This window comes from Erinaceus europaeus, chromosome 19, assembly GCF_950295315.1.
Source record: "Erinaceus europaeus chromosome 19, mEriEur2.1, whole genome shotgun sequence".
Lineage (NCBI taxonomy): Eukaryota > Metazoa > Chordata > Mammalia > Eulipotyphla > Erinaceidae > Erinaceus > Erinaceus europaeus.
The window spans coordinates 21,143,059-21,159,708 of NC_080180.1; the positions used below are offsets into that span (position 1 = coordinate 21,143,059).

At 53.3% G+C, this 16,650-nt stretch overlaps 1 protein-coding gene across 4 annotated transcripts in view; it reads right to left on the minus strand.

Moving 5' to 3' along the window:
• Positions 1-6,924: 6,924 nt before the first annotated feature.
• SYT2 (synaptotagmin 2) overlaps positions 6,925-16,650 on the minus strand; it is a 117,089-nt gene continuing 107,363 nt past the window's right edge. For all 4 annotated transcript variants that reach the window (XM_060178592.1, XM_060178590.1, XM_060178591.1 and 1 more), the window contains 7 exons: positions 15,641-15,807; positions 13,932-14,051; positions 13,342-13,509; positions 12,866-13,033; positions 11,382-11,499; positions 10,488-10,621; positions 6,925-8,048 (listed from right to left, as the gene is read on the minus strand). In XM_060178592.1, coding sequence (XP_060034575.1) covers positions 7,842-8,048; positions 10,488-10,621; positions 11,382-11,499; positions 12,866-13,033; positions 13,342-13,509; positions 13,932-14,051; positions 15,641-15,807 — 1,082 coding nt within the window. In that variant the 3' untranslated portion in view covers positions 6,925-7,841. The remainder of the gene's footprint in view (positions 8,049-10,487; positions 10,622-11,381; positions 11,500-12,865; positions 13,034-13,341; positions 13,510-13,931; positions 14,052-15,640; positions 15,808-16,650) is intronic.

Consider the following 16,650-nt stretch of genomic DNA (forward strand, 5'->3'; position numbering starts at 1 on the left):
GGAGGACGAGGGCCTTCATCCCCCCCCTCCTCCCAGAAGAGGGAAGGAGGATGCCTCTCCCTTGCAGCTTCTTCATGGGAAGATCATTGGTGAGGTTCCGGCTTTCTGGCTTCCCACCCTTCAGCCTTCACTGTGCCCTGACCTTGGAAGGAGCTTCTCAGAACCTGGTGACTCCAGGCCGCTCCCATTCTCCACTCACCCGCCCTGCACCCCACCTAGCTGCCACCAGTCAAAGCACCGGACGCCATTTTCCAGCTGAGTGGATGGATGGACGTGTCCACTGTATATAGTGGGGTGGGGCGCGGCGTGTGGAGTGAGGGCAGCCACATTCGCTTTGTGAACTGAATGTATTTTTATGCAATTTTGAGTGGCCTTTCTTTCAACTCCAAGGTGAATGATTTTTTTTGTTTTGTTTTGTTTTACTGGTTGTTGTTAAATAGTATTATTAAGTACCCTGTGTTTTGAAAGTTTGCAAGTAATGATATCCACATCTATCTGATGCCTGTAAACACAACATATTTATAAATGAGTAAATAAAACCGTGTTTTAACTTTGCGACTGTCTCCACAGTGTAGAAGGTGGGCACTAGGGAACCCCCACCTCTGAGGCAGCAGAGTCCACTCAGGGCGTCACTGGCCTACCTGTCACAGGGACAGCCACCAGCATTTCACTGTCATGGAGAGCAGAGCTCTGAAGCCAGGCCACAGAAAAGCCTGCGCAAAGATGGGAGGTTGTTTAAAAACAAGAGTGAACAGCTTTGGGGCCCAGGAGATAGCCCGTCTGGTAGAGGACACACTTTAGCAACGGTAAGGACCTGGGTTCGAGGCCTCCTCGTTGAATGGGAGCACTGTGGATGATACCTGGGGAAGTTTCATGGATGATGGAGCATTCCATCATTCAGTGTTGTGGTGTTTCTTTCTCTCTCTGCCTTTGTGAAATCTGAAGGGAAAAAAAGGAATCCACCAGGAGTGGTGGAATCACAGGCACAAAAACCCGGCTCTGAAACAAACCAGGTCAGGTTAGTTGTTTTTGTCTTTAGTTGCCACCAGGGTTATCGCTAGGGCTGTGTCTGCAAGATGAAGTCACAGCTCCTGGCGGCCATCTTTCCCCCTTCTTCCCCTTTATTTGATAGGATAGAGAGAAATTGAGAGGGTGAGGGGGGTGCAGAGAGGGAGAAAGACAGCAACACCTACCAATAAATGCTTCACTGCTTGCAAAACTTCCCCGTTTGCAGGTGGGGAATGAGGGCTTGAACTCTTGTCCTTGCACCTGGTAACTGTGTGCTTAACCAGGTCTGCCACCACCCAGCCCCCAAGAAGTGAGGTTTTAAGTAACTGGGGATGCTTATTCCTTCAGCAAGAGCCAGTTGGTACAGAGATGCTGAATCTGGCCAGGTGTGCACTCTTTTTTTTTTTGGGGGGGGGGTGTAGGGCTCTTCGCTGGGTCACTGCTAGATCTCAGCTACAAAAGCAGTTCAGTGGAGGAGCCTGGCCGTGTGCAGGGCAGGAAGCTGCAGGCCTGCTCTGACTTTCTCCCTCCAGCCCCGCCTCAGGCCCTGCCCAGCCCTGTCTTTTTTTTTTTTTTTTTTTTTTGACAAGCGGAAATCCCTGGTCTCTGACTTGGCCATGGGCACAGAGAGGTCAAGGAGTGAAGATTCTTTCCCCTCACTGTCACCCAGCTGCTGGGAGCCAGGCAGCCACAGAACAAACACACATCACATCATGGTTGAAGAGTTCAGGTCTGTCCCAGGGCCCTACTGATGGGGGCATGTGGGGGTAGGGGTTGGGCTCCCAACCACAGATGGCATTTGTCTGGTCTCCCCTGTGGGAAGTGGAAAGTCTGGAGACAGTGTCACCTGGCCCCCATGTGGACCAGCATCCTGCAGAGGCCCCCCCCAAGGAATTCCCCAGGGCCCTGCCTTCCATTCCTGGCCACACAGCCCAGCCTGAGAAGGGAGAGAGCCCCATGACCAGCTGACAGGACCCTGGAGGCCTGGCTTCACCTTCTCTGTCTGCTTGGACCTGCCTAACTGGCACCAGCCTGAGGTCTCTTCCTACCTGCTCCCTTAAACATGGCTGCAAGCACCCAGGGCCTGCTGGGTGCTTGGTGTCAGCTCCCAAAATGGCAGCCAAGGCTCCTTCAGGTTAGAGAGGAAACTGAGGAAGGAATTTAACCCTTCCCTGGGCAGAGAGACAAGCAGCCCTGCTTTCTACTTCCTCTTTCCTTAGCTACACGAGAGCCTTCCTGCCCGAGGAGTCAGCCGCCGTCTGGGACTCTGCTCTGACACAATGGTGTGCCTTGTGAAAGTCCCCACCCCTCACCCCACCCTATCCCACCTCCAGAGGACACCCCCAGCACCATGCTCCTCCCAGCTAGGCTGCCATGAACATATGCACCCCCCAAGCTCCCAGAGTACCAGTCTGGTCCATCCTAACCCCCCCAATGGGCCGAGGTCCTCTGTGCTGCCAGTCTCAAACTGCCCCCCATGCACCCACTGTGCTTACCCTCACTGGTGGATTCTGCCTGCACACCACCCCCATACACGTTGTCATCCAGCAAAAATAACTAAGACGTCCCCCACCCCCAGGTTTCTTTCAGCTCATTTCTTTAATAAGGAGACGCAGCTCATTACAAAATAACAGTTTGACAAGAGATCAGACAAGAACAACAAAGTCCACACAAAGGGTGGGGGAAGGGCGGGGAAGCATTGCCAAGCAGGGAGGGGGTATATATGTGTCCTTCCTATGAAGATAAAGACCTGGGTTCCTGGTGGGGCTGGAGCATCCCAGGCTGGTCCGGGGCAGGTCGCAGGTGGGGGGCTGCCCATCCTAATTCAGAGAGCAGTGAGTCAGGGCCTCTCGCGGGGAAAGAGCCAGGGCAGAACATCGGCTCTGTGAGAAGGTCCAGCTGGCGCCCTGAGTTCAGAGACCTGGGTGGGGCGCCAACCCTGTGCAGCCAGATGCTCCCTCAGCTGAGGCTGGGCTCTGTCTGCCCTCCGTGGGTGTGGCGAGAGGGGGCCCTGGGGATGCCAGGCCTGCTTTCCCCCTAATGCTTCCACCTGCCCAAGTCTTGACACTAAAACTCTGCTGCAGGCCTGGCCCCAGGCACCCATCAATCTGCCCTTTTGGGCTCACTCCTATGTGTCTGTGGGGCTCGACACAGGAGATGCAAGTCTGTCTGCTTCAAAAATCATGAAGCCCGTCTGTCAGGCCGGCCACAGGCTACCCCTCTGAGCTCTCTGCAGCACTCAGGAGGGGGCAGTGGGGAAGCCAGGTGCTGAACTCTTTCCTCCTGCCAGTGCCCTCTGACCCCAGGTGGTAACTGGAACCTGATGGCAGGCTGAGCCCCCTCACTAGCTGCTCCCAAAGAGCCCAGGTGCCTCCACAGGGCCCCCAAGAAAGTGACCCAAAGAAGGGAGTCCCCACCACTGCCCTGTCTATGACCCACGAGGTTGGGGGTGGAGGTGGAGTTGGAACTATCAGGTCATCACCATGGGGGCCATCTGGGTCAGTGCCCCCAGCCCAGGACATGGCCTGAGGACCCAGCAGAAACCCTGGCCACCATCTGTCCTCATGACACAGGACTGAGGGGACAAGAGGGGGACAGGTGAGCCCTTCACAAGTTCTGAGGGGAGCCAGTCAGGGGACATGGGGGCTCCAAGGGCCGTCTCCGGAAGGAGCCCCATTATGGCTTTTCAGTTAATTCAAACAGTGGGGAGAGGGGCACACCACAGAGGTACTAGAGACACAAGCCACCAGCACATTGGATGCCAGGATGGAGGGTTGGCTCAGGGGACAGGGACCAGCATCCTGGGGCCTCCTGTGTCTTCCCACCAGGGTGACACAGGGCCGAGAGACAAAGACTTTGCACATGAAATCCAAGGAGCAGCTCAAGGTGGTGTGACGGGGCGGGGTGGGGCGGGGCGGGGCTCTCAGCATCCATGCGGCTATTTACAGAAGGTTAGAAACATGCATCTCACTTACACAAGATTCGGTTCCTATGTTAATAGGTAACTATCTTCTTTTATAGATAACTAAACACACATGGTGGGGGTCAGATGAGGTGTGAATGGCTTCAGAAGGTTCTTGTCACTTAAAAAAATGAAGTATATTCATGTGTCTTCAAGTCACAGTGTCCCCTTCTCAACGTTGCAGCTCAAAAAGCAGGTTACGGGAAACCCTTGGTGACCAGATTGGGTCCCCAGGACTGAGGAGGGGAAGGAGGAGTCGTTCATAAGAGGGTGTCCTAGACAAAAATGCTGGATCTGGCTAAGTTTGACTTTCGGATAAACAGCAAAGCACTGTCCCAAAGCATTGCCTGGGTTAGACTTACACATAACACGTGTCTGTTGTTTATCTGAGAAGCAAACCTGATGGTGGCCTGTGTTCCCATCTGAGTCTGGATCCAACCACAAGCTCAGACCTGGGACCCCTCCCTGTCTGCTGCCTCCTGGGGCTCTGGGCAAAGGATCCTGCCAATCTGGGAGGGAGGGGAGACACAGGGGTGTGAATGGGAGGGCAGTTCCTGGTTCCACCTCTTCCTGATTTCTCTAGGAAAAGAACATTCTTAGGGAAAGACTCTCTCATTACAAGGTGTGGGGGTGGGGGGGAGACCAAGACTTAACCAGGGACTTAAAGGCCTGTAGACTATCTTATCCCAACCCCAAACAAGGTCTCTCAGCCTCTGGGATCACCCAATACCACCCCTGCATGGGGGAAGATTCACAAGGGAGCCGGGTCACCCCCCAACCCAGGAGGTTGGTCTCTCCCCCTCCCTCCCTCTCCCCTCCCCCCTACCCAAGAGCTGAGTCATCAGATTCAGCCCAAATCGAATCTTCAGAAACAGTGTAAGGTTTCTTGGGATGGAGGAAGACCAGGCTCTGAGCCTAAGATCCAGCCCTTGCTGCCCTGGAACCCGGGAGATTCACTTCTCAGTCCTGCCAAGTGTCTACTCGCTGGCAGGCTATCACTGGCCTCCCCAGTCCTCAGCCCCCATCCAAGATGTCCAACAGTCTACCCAGAACTCTGGCAAAGATGCTTTCACTTCTGGGTGATTATTCAGGGACAAGACAGAGTCTTCTCCCGTACCAGGGCAGGCCTGGGTCTAAATCTCCACGCTCAGAGGTCCTCTGTAGAAACCCACATCTATATTAACTTCCTCTCTCTGGAGTAGATATTGGAAGTGAAAACTTGCAGCCCTGGAAACGTCTCCAGCTTCCTACTTGGGCTTTCTGCCCCTTTAGTCTGTGAGCCCCAGCAATAACCCCACATAGCAGTGAGGACTGGAGTGGGACTCTGGAGCGTGGGTGGCATCAGCCCACAAGTAGAGAAAGCGTGTTTCCCTGTCCAGTTTGTGGGCACTGACCTGTCCCTTCTGGCTCACTCGGGTGCCGCCAGAACCTAGGCAGGGTTGTGCCCCCCACACTTAGGGCTTCCCCTGACTCAACACTGGCACCAATACCTGTTGTCTCAGTAAGCTGCCCCTCCTCCCCAAGGAGGCCTGTGAGAGATGTGGACCCACATTAGTGAAAGCCAGCCCTGTTCCCAGGCAGAGACACCCAAAGGCTTTCTCTTTCCATCAGGACAGTGGCAGCTCTAGGACTCTGGAAGGGTCGGGTGGGGATCAAGAGCAGAGAATCCAAGGTGGAGGAGGGAGGACTGAGAAGGGGCAAAAGGATGAAGGTGGAGGGGCAAGATAGACAGGTAGTCTCATGAATAAGTGTGGATGACAGTGAGGAGAGTGTGTGGGGAGAGATCCCAGAAAGCTCCAAAACCCCACAGCTCCGGGAATAGAGAAAAGTCCATCACTTCTGATGTCCACACCAGGGCCTCTTACTCTGCAGGCACCCTGATTCTAAGAAGGCACCTCACTCTCCTGTGAGGCTTTACTTTGACCATGGTCCTCATCAGACCATCGTTCATTCTCATCATAAATTGCACACACCTCCCATCTACTGAGGGCCACTAGCAAAAAGGAGAACAGTCTCTGAAAGACAGGCAGTGTTGACCCTGCTGCCCAGTCTGCTTCTGGTGGAGGTATTTCCTCACCCTCTACTCCAACAACCACACATGAAAAAGCAGAACACCTCCTCCTCCCCCTCCTCCCAATTCTTCTTTTAACAACATAAAAAAGATGTCTGTGCCTTCTTTGTGCTCAGTCCTCAAAGACTGATTCCAACACTGCTCATCTGTCTCAGGCGCCAACAGGAAGCTAAGGTAGACCAGATAGGGTGGGATAGGAAGTGCCGCCATCTTTGCTGCCTGGGAAGACAGTCCCCCAGGTTCCTGGGGGGGGGGGGGAAGATTCGAGTATTCTTAGGGCTCCATGGAGGATAGAGGGGGTTAATGGAAGGGCGAGAAGATGGGATGAAAGAGCTGAAGGAAGTGGCACTGGTCTCTGGACACATAAGGGCTGACTCTTGCTCAGGCTGAAAGTCTGGAAGGGGACTCAGTGCAAACTTGACTAACATATATATGGCTTTTTTTTTTTAATCAATGCTGAGGACACCAGGTAAGTAGGGAATGGGACATTGTGTGTAGTAAAAAGCCCAGCAGGGTTTGCTCTACCACCCCTGTAGGGTAGGTACCTGCTTACTGGAATTCAAAGAGAAGCTTCCCTGGTGAGTGGTAGGATGGGGCCTCCCTAAAGGTCTCCCTGAGCCACACTGGCTACCCTGTGAGCCATCTGGCAAGGAGAGCAGGGGTGTGGCAGCTCAGCAGAGTCTCGGGGCTTCCACCAGCTCATCCCAGGAAACCTCTGCCTTGTATCCACCACCCTCTCCTTTTACCACTCTCTCCTTACCTGGACCTCAGGGGAACTAAGAACATTGAAACCTTCCTTTTAAATTCTCTGGCTCTGTACGGATAACATGTCTTCAAACAGCACCGCTTCACTTAAGTTAAAAGAAAACAGAAGCAAAAGCAGTATGGGGAAGAAATGCAAATGAACCGCATTGCATATATTCTGGAAAGGGAGAGTGCATCTGTGTTTCCCACCAGAAGAAAGTGAAGATCCAGGAGTTCCAATTTGATCTTTCTGAGTAACGATGAGACTTCTGTATCTTCATAGTTTGATATTAGCTATCAACAAGAATAGGTCCAGGACTCATGGTCCCTATTAAAGTCTGACTAAACTAGCAAATAGTTCGTTGCTACAAGTGTCCCAGAAACCACACTTGTGGGAAAAACCATAACAGAAGGAAGTCTATGATGGTATCAGGGGTTTGGTTCTAGTTCTGGACAAATCCAGTCTCCATATCCTGCATTCCCCCACAAGAAATATGGGGGTGTCTGTGATCCAACAGGTTCTGAGCCCTCTCTGCAAATGAAGAGAAGGCCTCCGAGTTGAGCTTCTCTTCATTCCAGAGTCCCTGAAGAGTCTTCTCTCCCCACACAATGTCATTGTTCATGGCTCTCTCCAGGACTACACAGAGGTGCTCAAACACAGGCTCTAGCACACACATGGGTGAACGGCCACTACACTGCCTTCCCTGTTGAGAAACCGGATATGCCGCCATTTTGTTGATCCAGAACACTCCAAAACAGGAAGTGCTGCAACTTGCTGCCCAGAGAGCATGAAGCTTTGGAAGAGTGATGGGAGATGTGACAGAGCATGCAGCAGGACAGCTCCTGGGACGATGAAAAGAGCCAGGCTTCTCTTTCACCTCATCGGGTGTTCTCCTCACACAGCCATCAGAGGGAAGTTGGTCTTTCAAAAGAGAAAAAGAAGAACAGGGACAAGACCACAAATGAAAAAGGAAACCTCTAAGGTGGCGTAACTGAGGTATTGATAGCTCTGGATCTCATCAGTGTCTGTGCAGGGCGCCTCCCAGCCACTGCAGCCTACTTGTTCTTGCCCAGGAGTGCGTCCACCTCCTCCTCAGGCTTGAGCGAGTGCCACTGGGCGATGGGCCTCCGGGGGTTAGCCAGCATGTCGGACCAGTGCCGCAGCTCCGTGCCTGTGGCATTGCTGCCCACAAAGATTTTGCCAATGGCTTCGTTCTTGCCCAGCTTGTCATAGTCCAGCACGGTGACCACGACCTGGACTTTCTGCAGGGAAACCAAGGAGGGAGGGAGTTGACAAGTGGAGACAAGGGAGATCCAACTTCTCCCCCATCATCAACACCACTCCAAATGACCTGGAAGTAAAGCCTCCCACCCCTAAGGGGCTTCTTCCTCCTATCTCTGGCTCCAACCAAGACCTAGGTGAAAAGAAACACCTCACCTTCTCGAAGCCACCTGTGTGTCTATCAGTAGGCATTTATAAAGCACATGATATGCTCTTGGCACTGTGCTGACACTTGGGGTTGGGAGTCAGGGAGGAAAAGGAAAAGATGAATGAATTTTCTCTCTACTGAGAGCAGACAAGTACTCAGAGATTAACCACAAGGTCACGCCAGAGAGGTAAGTGCATGGAACCGTAGAAGGGCAAAGGAGGCCACAGTCCTGCTGGGATCAATCAGCAGGGGCTTCACGGAGAAAGTGACTTGTAAACTGGAAGGTGAAAGCTAAATATTTCTCTGAGCAGAGAAAAGAGAAACCAAGCTTTTGGAAGGGAAGCCAAGTTAAGAAGAAGCATAGAGGTTGAGTGTGAGGAACAAGGAGGCCGGAAATGAGGCTGGTGGGTTGGGGTGGGGTCATGTAAGGGGCTTATCTTTAGGTAAACAGTAGGGGGGTCTGTAGATTGGAGGAAAGGAGTGATGTGGCTACTTCCGGGAGAGAGAGCAAAACCTGGTTCTTTTTTTTCTGCTACCAGAGTTGTTGCTGGGGCTCAGTACCAGCACTACAATCCACCTCTCCTGGCGCCCATTTTTTCCTTCTTTTTAAAAAAATATTTATTCCCTTTTGTTGCCCTTATTGTTTTGTTGTTGTAGTTATTATTGTTGTTATTGATGTTGGCCTTCTTGGATAGGACAGAGAGAAATGGAGAGAGGAGGGGGAGAGAAAGATAGACACCTGCAGACCTGCTTCACCGCCTGTGAAGCGACTCCCCTGCAGGTGGGGAGCTGGGGGCTCGAACCGGGATCCTTGCACCGGTCCTTGCACTTTGTGCCACGTGTGCTTAACCCACTGCGCTACCGCCCGACTCTTAATTTTTTCCTTTTTTTTTTTGCATAGAACAGAGATAAATTTGGTGTTGGAGGGAGAGAGAAATAGAGAGAGACACCTGCACCTGGGAAGGTAAGTGGGTGTCAGGAGACACAGCCAATAGGACTGGCTGGGGGGCGATCACCTCCTACGCCTATCGGACTTCTGGAGGGAGGGGGAGGCTGTGGAGGAGGGCTAGAGGGTAGGGGCAGTAGACCTCAGGGCCAACAGGAGTGGGGACAAGGATGGCCAGGGCCCAAGTGACTGAGGTAGGACAGAGGAGGGGGTTGTCACCCCACCTTCTCAGCTTTACTTTATTTTAGAGGGTGAAAAAGAGGAAGGAAAGATGCCTGCAACATTGCTCTCCCACTTGTGAAGCTTCCCTCCCCCCGCCAGGCTTGAACCTGGGTCCTTGCTGTCTGCCAGGCACACCGCTGCCCGGCCCTTCTAATTTATTTATTTAACATTTTAAAATTTATTTTTGATAGAGACAGAAATTGAGAGGGAAGGGGGAGAGAGGGGGAGAAGGAGAGACACCTGCAGCACTGCTTCACCACTCCTGAAGCCTTCCCTTTACAGGTGGAGGCTGGGGTCCTTGCACACAGTTGGGTGCATTGTTGTGATACAGCCCGTGAACAGGACTTTGGGGCTTGGTTAACATACGGCTGAATGTGAGAATGTAATTAGCATACAGCTGACATCAGGTTGACGTCAGGACCGACTGAAGCACGTGTGCCAGGCAGAAGTCTGTCTCTGTTCCTGCACTCCACCCTCCAGGCTCCCTGCTTTCCTGCATGCTCTTGGCCCCACCGTGGCCGCTCCTCCCAGGACTTGTACAGGTGAAGCTGAACTTTAATAATTAACTTATCTCTTGGGCCTGGCCTATCGACCCCTGCTGATTTTGCTGTACCTAAAATAAATGGTTCCATATTGCTGTTCGCCATGTAATAAATCTTTGATTGTTTTAAGCCTACACTGAGCCGCGCCACCCCTCTGGTTTTCAATTTTTTAATTACAATAGTACACCGCTGCACAATTTCACCACTCTTGTTCATTCAGATGGAAACAGAGAAACAGACAGCACTGGATCTTCCCTGAGTGCCTTGGCATCTCCCATGTGGTAGTAGGGTTTGAAGCTGGGCTGTATGCATGGCAAAGCACCTACCATGTGAGCTCTCTCTCTGGTCCCAAAGTAGAATGGCTTAAAGTGGTTTGTGTATCTCCTCTTAGGAAGTGGGGGGGGGGGAATCTGTGGAAGAAGCCCCCAGGAATGAGCCCTTGCCCCCAGGCCAGCACAGTTAGACGCCTCCCCACCTCATAGTTCCAGGTCTTAGGACCTCCTGGGTGTGGGCCCTCTCCCTGAACACCGGCCCCCCAGCTCATGCTAGAAGGGCCCAGCACCTGAATCTGTTCAAAGGGGATCTCGAAGCTGAAGGACTCATTGAAGTAGGGGTTCAGGGTCTTTTTCTTCACTGTTGTCTTCTTCTTCTTGAGCCTCTTGCCATTCTGCATCAGGTGGATCTTCACATAGGGGTCTGCAGAGAAAGCCCACAGGAAAGGTGCCCTCAGCCCCCACCCCAAGACTTGGACTCCCCACCTGGGAGTCCAAGAACCACCCTGGCCCATCTGTGTGGCTGCCTGGAGAATTATGCTTGGGAGCTTCTCAGCCCAAATAAAGTCTTTGTGGAGGGGGTTGTCTGTCCTAGTCAGGACCAGCTAAGTGGAACAGCACTCATCTATCAACCCTGAGTTGATTTAGTCCTCTTCACCTTGCAGTCAAGAAAGTGAGGCCCAGAGAGGGGAAGTGATGCCCAAAGTCATACACTGGACCTGTGACAGCCAGGACCTGCAGAACGCCAGCTAATGGGAGCTGGAGCTCAGGGTGACTCTCAGGGTTCATGGAGGTGTTGGGGCTCCTGTCCCACCAGAACCCTGTGCTGTGGGCACCCCACTGAGTACTCCAAGACCTGACAGCTCTTGGAGAAGAGTCTGGGATTGTAGTGGCTTTGGGCTGAATCCTGAGCCTCCCTCTCTCTCCTGGGAGGCATCCTATCCTGACTGAGTGCCCAGTAGCTCACACACATTCTCCATGGTGATCTAGCTGTGGGGCTCCTGGAGGGAAGCTCAGAGTGGGCTGAGGGCCTTCAGAGAAGGGGAGGGGCTGAGAAGCCAGAGCTGGGGTCCTGCCAGGAACCCACAGATGCTGTAAGGTCCAAGGCAGGCTGACTCTCAGAGCTCTGAGCCGTGACTGGCTCTCTGGTGCCACCTATTGGCTGCCAGAGGCTCTGCAGGTACCTGAAAGGCCACCCACGTCCATCTTCTTCAGGTTCTTGGCCTCCAGGATGCAGACGGTGAGCTTCCCGGCCGTGGGCACGTAGCGCAGGGAGGTGCAGATGTCACCCAGCTTCTCTGGCTGGTGGGGGGAAGGGGACACAGGTCAAATCAGTCATCCCACTGCCCCTAGCTTGGAGACAAGCATAGCAATGGACAAGCACAGCAATGGTGTGTCCCTAGTCCCTGGGGGGGTGACCAGTGGGTGGCTCGGAAACTGTGTCTTAGAGGCTGAAGTGGAAGCAGAAGCCAGGAGAGGAAATAAATGCTGGGGAGGGCCTGGCTGGGTGTCAGGTGTATCTGGGGTCCTACCCCAGGCCCGTGGGAGGTGAGAGTGGGTGTGTATCTCACGCTGATGACCACCAACCAGCCCCTGTTCACCACCCCCACACCCGGAATGTGGCTTCCAAAGGCCTCAGCAAGCTCTGGGTTCCACTGCTGTCACCTTGACTGTTTCCTGTGACAGGGCGAGGCACCTCAGTGACCACTGAGACGCGGGTGCAGAGGCACTTTTCAGGTGACACTGGATGATCTACCCGGGTCTCTGTTTAAATGGCCCTCATTCCCAGACAGTGTGGGGCCAAAAAAAAGTAGGGGGGAGTGAGGAGGTGGTGGCACACCTGGTAGAATGCACAGAGCTGGGTTTAAACCCCCCCCAGTCCCCTCTACCTGCAGGGAGGAAACTTCATGAGTGATGGAGCAGTGCTGCAGATGTCTGTCTGTCTGTCTTTCTCTCTCTCCATATATATATATATATATATATATATGTCATCCTTTATTATAAAGAGAAAGAGACATGGAAATGGTGGTCACTGGGAATGGTGGCTTCCTGCAGGCATAAAGCCCTAGTGATCAGTTGCAATGGTGACAGAAGAGAGGGAAAAAAAGGAAGGAAGAGAGAGAAAAACAGAAAGGAAAAAAGAGAGGTGTCTTCAGTCTCTTCACCCCTCTGTCACCACCTGGCACTTGCTGAATGTGTAGGCATTCCGCTGAGACAAGCAGCTAGAATGAGGTTTTGGCACACAGCAGGTGTTCAGAAATATTTAGTGAGTGAAGGCTCGTACTTGCTAGAAGGATGAGCCCCCATGCTGAGAAACCTTTAGGGAAAATAGCTTTCCACCTGGGTAAACTGAGGCACAGAGTCACTAATCACTGTCCCCATATGACAGCAGAACCTTGAGAATAGCAATAGCCATCAAGTTCTCTTTTAGTTGAGCACCTACTAGACCCAGATGCCTACTAAGGGCTTCACACAGACAGTTAGCTGATCCTCGTCTGTAACAAGAGGTGAAAGAAGAGAACCCTGGCTGTGCCCAGAGACAGAGAAGTGCTGTACTCATGGTCACACAGTTAGGAAGTTTGGAGGCAGGATGCCAAGTGGGGGTCCTCCAGTCCCAGCTGGTGGTGGCCACACCCCTCTCCGCTCCCCATCTGCTGTCTGCTCTCACCTCCTCCTTCTCCCCGCCCTGCAGGTCTCGCCACTCCTCGATGGGCTGGCCGAGGTCCACCGTGTTCATGGGCACCTTCACCTCCCCGATGATGTCGTGCTTGGAGAAGCGGTCAAAGTCATAGATGGCCATCACCAGAGTTTTACCCCCCAGCTCCTGGTAGGGCACCTGTAGAACACAGGCAAGGTCAAGGTCACAGAGGACCCAGAACACCTCCTGGGGTGCTGTGGGCAGGTCTGGGCCTAGGCTGCCGGTGAATCTGCAGAGACAGGAGGCCATTGGCTTGGGGGGAGCAGGTGCCCCGTGGGCAGGTATCCCGGCCTTCGGATCAACCTGCCGTTGCTCCAGACTCAGCTGCTTCTGGAGCCTGGGCCACAACTAGGGTGGAGGAAAGGTCTTGCAGGGCATGGCAGGGTGGGGTGGTAGGGGTGATGGCGAGTAGGGAGGAGCCAAAACCTCCTCCCAGCCCCCAGCACCTTGAAGGTGAAGGTTTCGTTGAAGGCAGGATTCAGTGTCTTCCGGTGGACTTTGGTCTCATATTTCTTCTTCTTGTCAGGAAGGAGGAAGACTTTGACATATGGATCGGAGGTGCCACCCATGTCCAGGGCAGGCAGTTCAGCAGCCTGTAGCACGCCCACGGTGAGCTGTGGGGACAGCAGGGACTTGAGTCTGGGGCCAGCTCTCCTGGGGTCTAGCCAACCCTCAGCACCTACAAGCCCTCCCCAGAAGTGGGGAGATAGCAGTGGTGTGTGTGTTGGGGGGTACACAGGCGCTCTGGAGGTTGACTGGCCCAGGAATTTGGATTGACAGAAGGGGGACAGGGAGATTCGGGGATGCTTGATGCACCCACAGCTGGCAGCACGTTCATGGCAAAGCAGGAGCCCTTCCCTAGAGCACGTGGGGACCAAGCCAGAGTGAAAAGTCCAGCTTAGGGTGCAGGCCTGCACTTTCTAGCCTACCCCCCTCAGTATAGACAGGTGCAACGACAGGGTCTGGTGGATCCTGCTGTTCCACCCCACCTCTCCCCTGCACCACCACCTCTCCCCTGCATCCCACCCAGCCTCACCTGGTTCGCCTGAAAGTCGTAGTCCAGAGAGAACTGCAGTTTCCCCAGGTTCTCTGGCTCCTTCTCCTCCTCCCCCTCACCTTCTCCCTCAGTCAGGCCTGTCTCTGCATCGTCGTCATCCTGTGGGGGGCTGGAGGGACAAAGGATATGCATTAAAGGAGGTGCAGACCATCCTAGCTTGGTGCAGGGGCACCAAAAGCCAGCAGACCCCAACTGGAAGCTAGTAGACCCCAACTGGAAGCAGGCAAACCCCTGAGTTGGGGTGGCAAGGTCTGTGCCTCAATCCTTCAGCCCTCGGCCCTGTGTTCGGAAGACACAGCCCCATGGAATAGTGCTTTCTCTGAGAGCACTGTGCTGTGAGGTCAGACACTGCCCCCGTGCCCTACAGCATCTTAAGGCTGGTAGAAGGAAGGGTGTCTCCCTTGTTGGCTCCTTCCCTGTGACTCTCCCACCCCACCCCCAGGCAGCACGTACCGAGAGTGCAGGCCAGGCAGTGTGCAGCGGAGGGGAGACAAAGAGAGAGAAGAAAGCAATGTCAGAGAAAAACGAACAGCTCAGACCAGCCGCTGAACTCGCAGCCTCTCAGTGAAACCAAGCCAGAACCAAGCTAGAACCAGGATGTTGACAGTCTCTCTCTCTCTCTCTCTCTCTCTCTCTCTTCCCTTATGGCCCATGTGCACACCTATTTGCACACATACATGCACTTCTGAACACACACACATGAGCCCTCAAAGGCTATGTGGACCCCTGGCTGACTTCCTAAGCTGGCCCTTCCTTCCATGCCCCATATCAGTTCCGGGAGCAAGAGATTTCTCCTAGCCATTCCACAACAAATGGGAGGGCGGGAGACAGGAGCTTCTGTGAACATTAAAATAGAAATCTGGGTGTATGGGGAACAACCCAGACTGGCCAAATCTGAAAGAGGGATTAGATGAAATGAACGATCATTCAACAGCTGGCTTCCACTTGCCCTTCAGAAGCGTGGCCCCGGGAGTCGGGCAGTAGCACAGCAGGTTAAGCACATGTGGCGCAAAGCGCAAGGACCAGCGTAAAGATCCCAGTTCGAGCCCCCGGCTCCCCACCTGTAGGGGAGTTGCTTCACAGGTGGTGAAGCAGGTCTGCAGATGTCTGTCTTTCTCTCCCCCTCTCTGTCTTCCCCTCCTCTCTCCATTTCTCTCTGTCCTATCCAACAACGAGGACATCAATAACAACAACAATAACTACAACAACAATAAAACAAGGGCAACAAAAGGGAACAAATAAATATTTAAAAAGAAAGAAAGAAGCATGGCCCCGGGACTATCCTGCCCTGTCTGAGCCCTTCCCCTCCCAGCTGGTGCTCCAGTGAGACCTTGTTCTGCAGCCCCTTCAGGCAGGAAAACCCAGTCCCTCAAAGGGTGTCCTTCCACTGAATACCTGTAGGGGTCTCTCTTCCCAACATTTGGTCCCAATAGCCTCTTTGAGGTCACTAGAAAGTTCTCTTACTCTTTCAAGGCTGAGGATCCTTGATAATACACAAATGAGTCCATTTCTGGTGAGTTTATTCTACAGGTGTGGGCAGCAGGTAGGTCCATGTGGAGCAATAAAAAGGAAGCTTGTGTGTCTTGGGGTGTGTGTCTCTCTGTCATCATCCAACCTTTGGCCCACCTTTCAGCATCAGGACAGCCTAGACTGCTGTGCACGCCTCTCCCCCACCCCGGCCGTCCTACCTGACCTCCTTTCATGTCCTTCATGTTCATGGCGTTCTTCATGCCCTTGCCCTTCTCCTTCTTGTTCTTCTTCTTCTTGCAACAGCACTTCTTGCAGATGCAGAAGCAGCAGGTGAGGAACAGGAGACCAGCAACCACAGCAATGGCGATCAGAGCCCAAGGTGGCACTGCCCACAGAGAGAGGGCACCCACAGTCAGCAGAGCAGTGCCCCACAGCCCCTGACGCTGCAGCCGGAGAAATCCTTTGACCCCCCCCCCGCCATGCCCATACTCCATATTTCAACTGCACATTGCTGAGTCTCTGCGTGTAAGTTACACTGGCCTTTTTGGAATAGTCTTGTTTTTCCCTTAACCTGCCAGCCCTGTGTGTTAAAGCTTCTGAGTAAGAGCTTGCCCAGGTGTGTAAAGGAAGAACATCAGAGTGACTCTATGAAGCTTGACTAGTTTTTTTTTTTTTCTTTAGAGAGAAACAGGGAGAAGAGAGAGAGAGAGAGAGAGTCCTGTAACAATGCTTCACTGCTTATGAAGCTTCCTCCTTTCAGGTGCAGCCCAGGGGCTTGTGCATGGTGGTGTATGTACTCCACTGGGTGCATCACCACTCAGCCTCAGGTTTGACTAGTTTGGTCAGTGATGAAGTAGCTCACATTGAAAAGCATAAGATGATTCCCCTTCCTTCCTTCCTTCCTTCCTTCATTTCTTCCAGATAGAGACAGAGGGGCAAACAGGCAAGAGAGAGGGAGGGGGGAGAGAGAGACCACAGCACCAAAGCTTCCTTCAGTGCAGTGGGGGCCAGGCCTGAACCTTGGTCATGCACATGGCAAAGCGGCACATTATGCAAGTGGGCTGTTTCATTGGCTCAGGATGACTCTTATCAGCCTGAGGGGAACAGGCAGGGCCCTGTGACCCCACCCTTGTGCCTTGTCTTGAGGGGGTTAATTCAGGAAGCCAAGAAGCTTCTTAAGGGCCCAGAAGACTGTGCAGGTGCCTGGGTGCTCGCCAAGGTCCTGAAG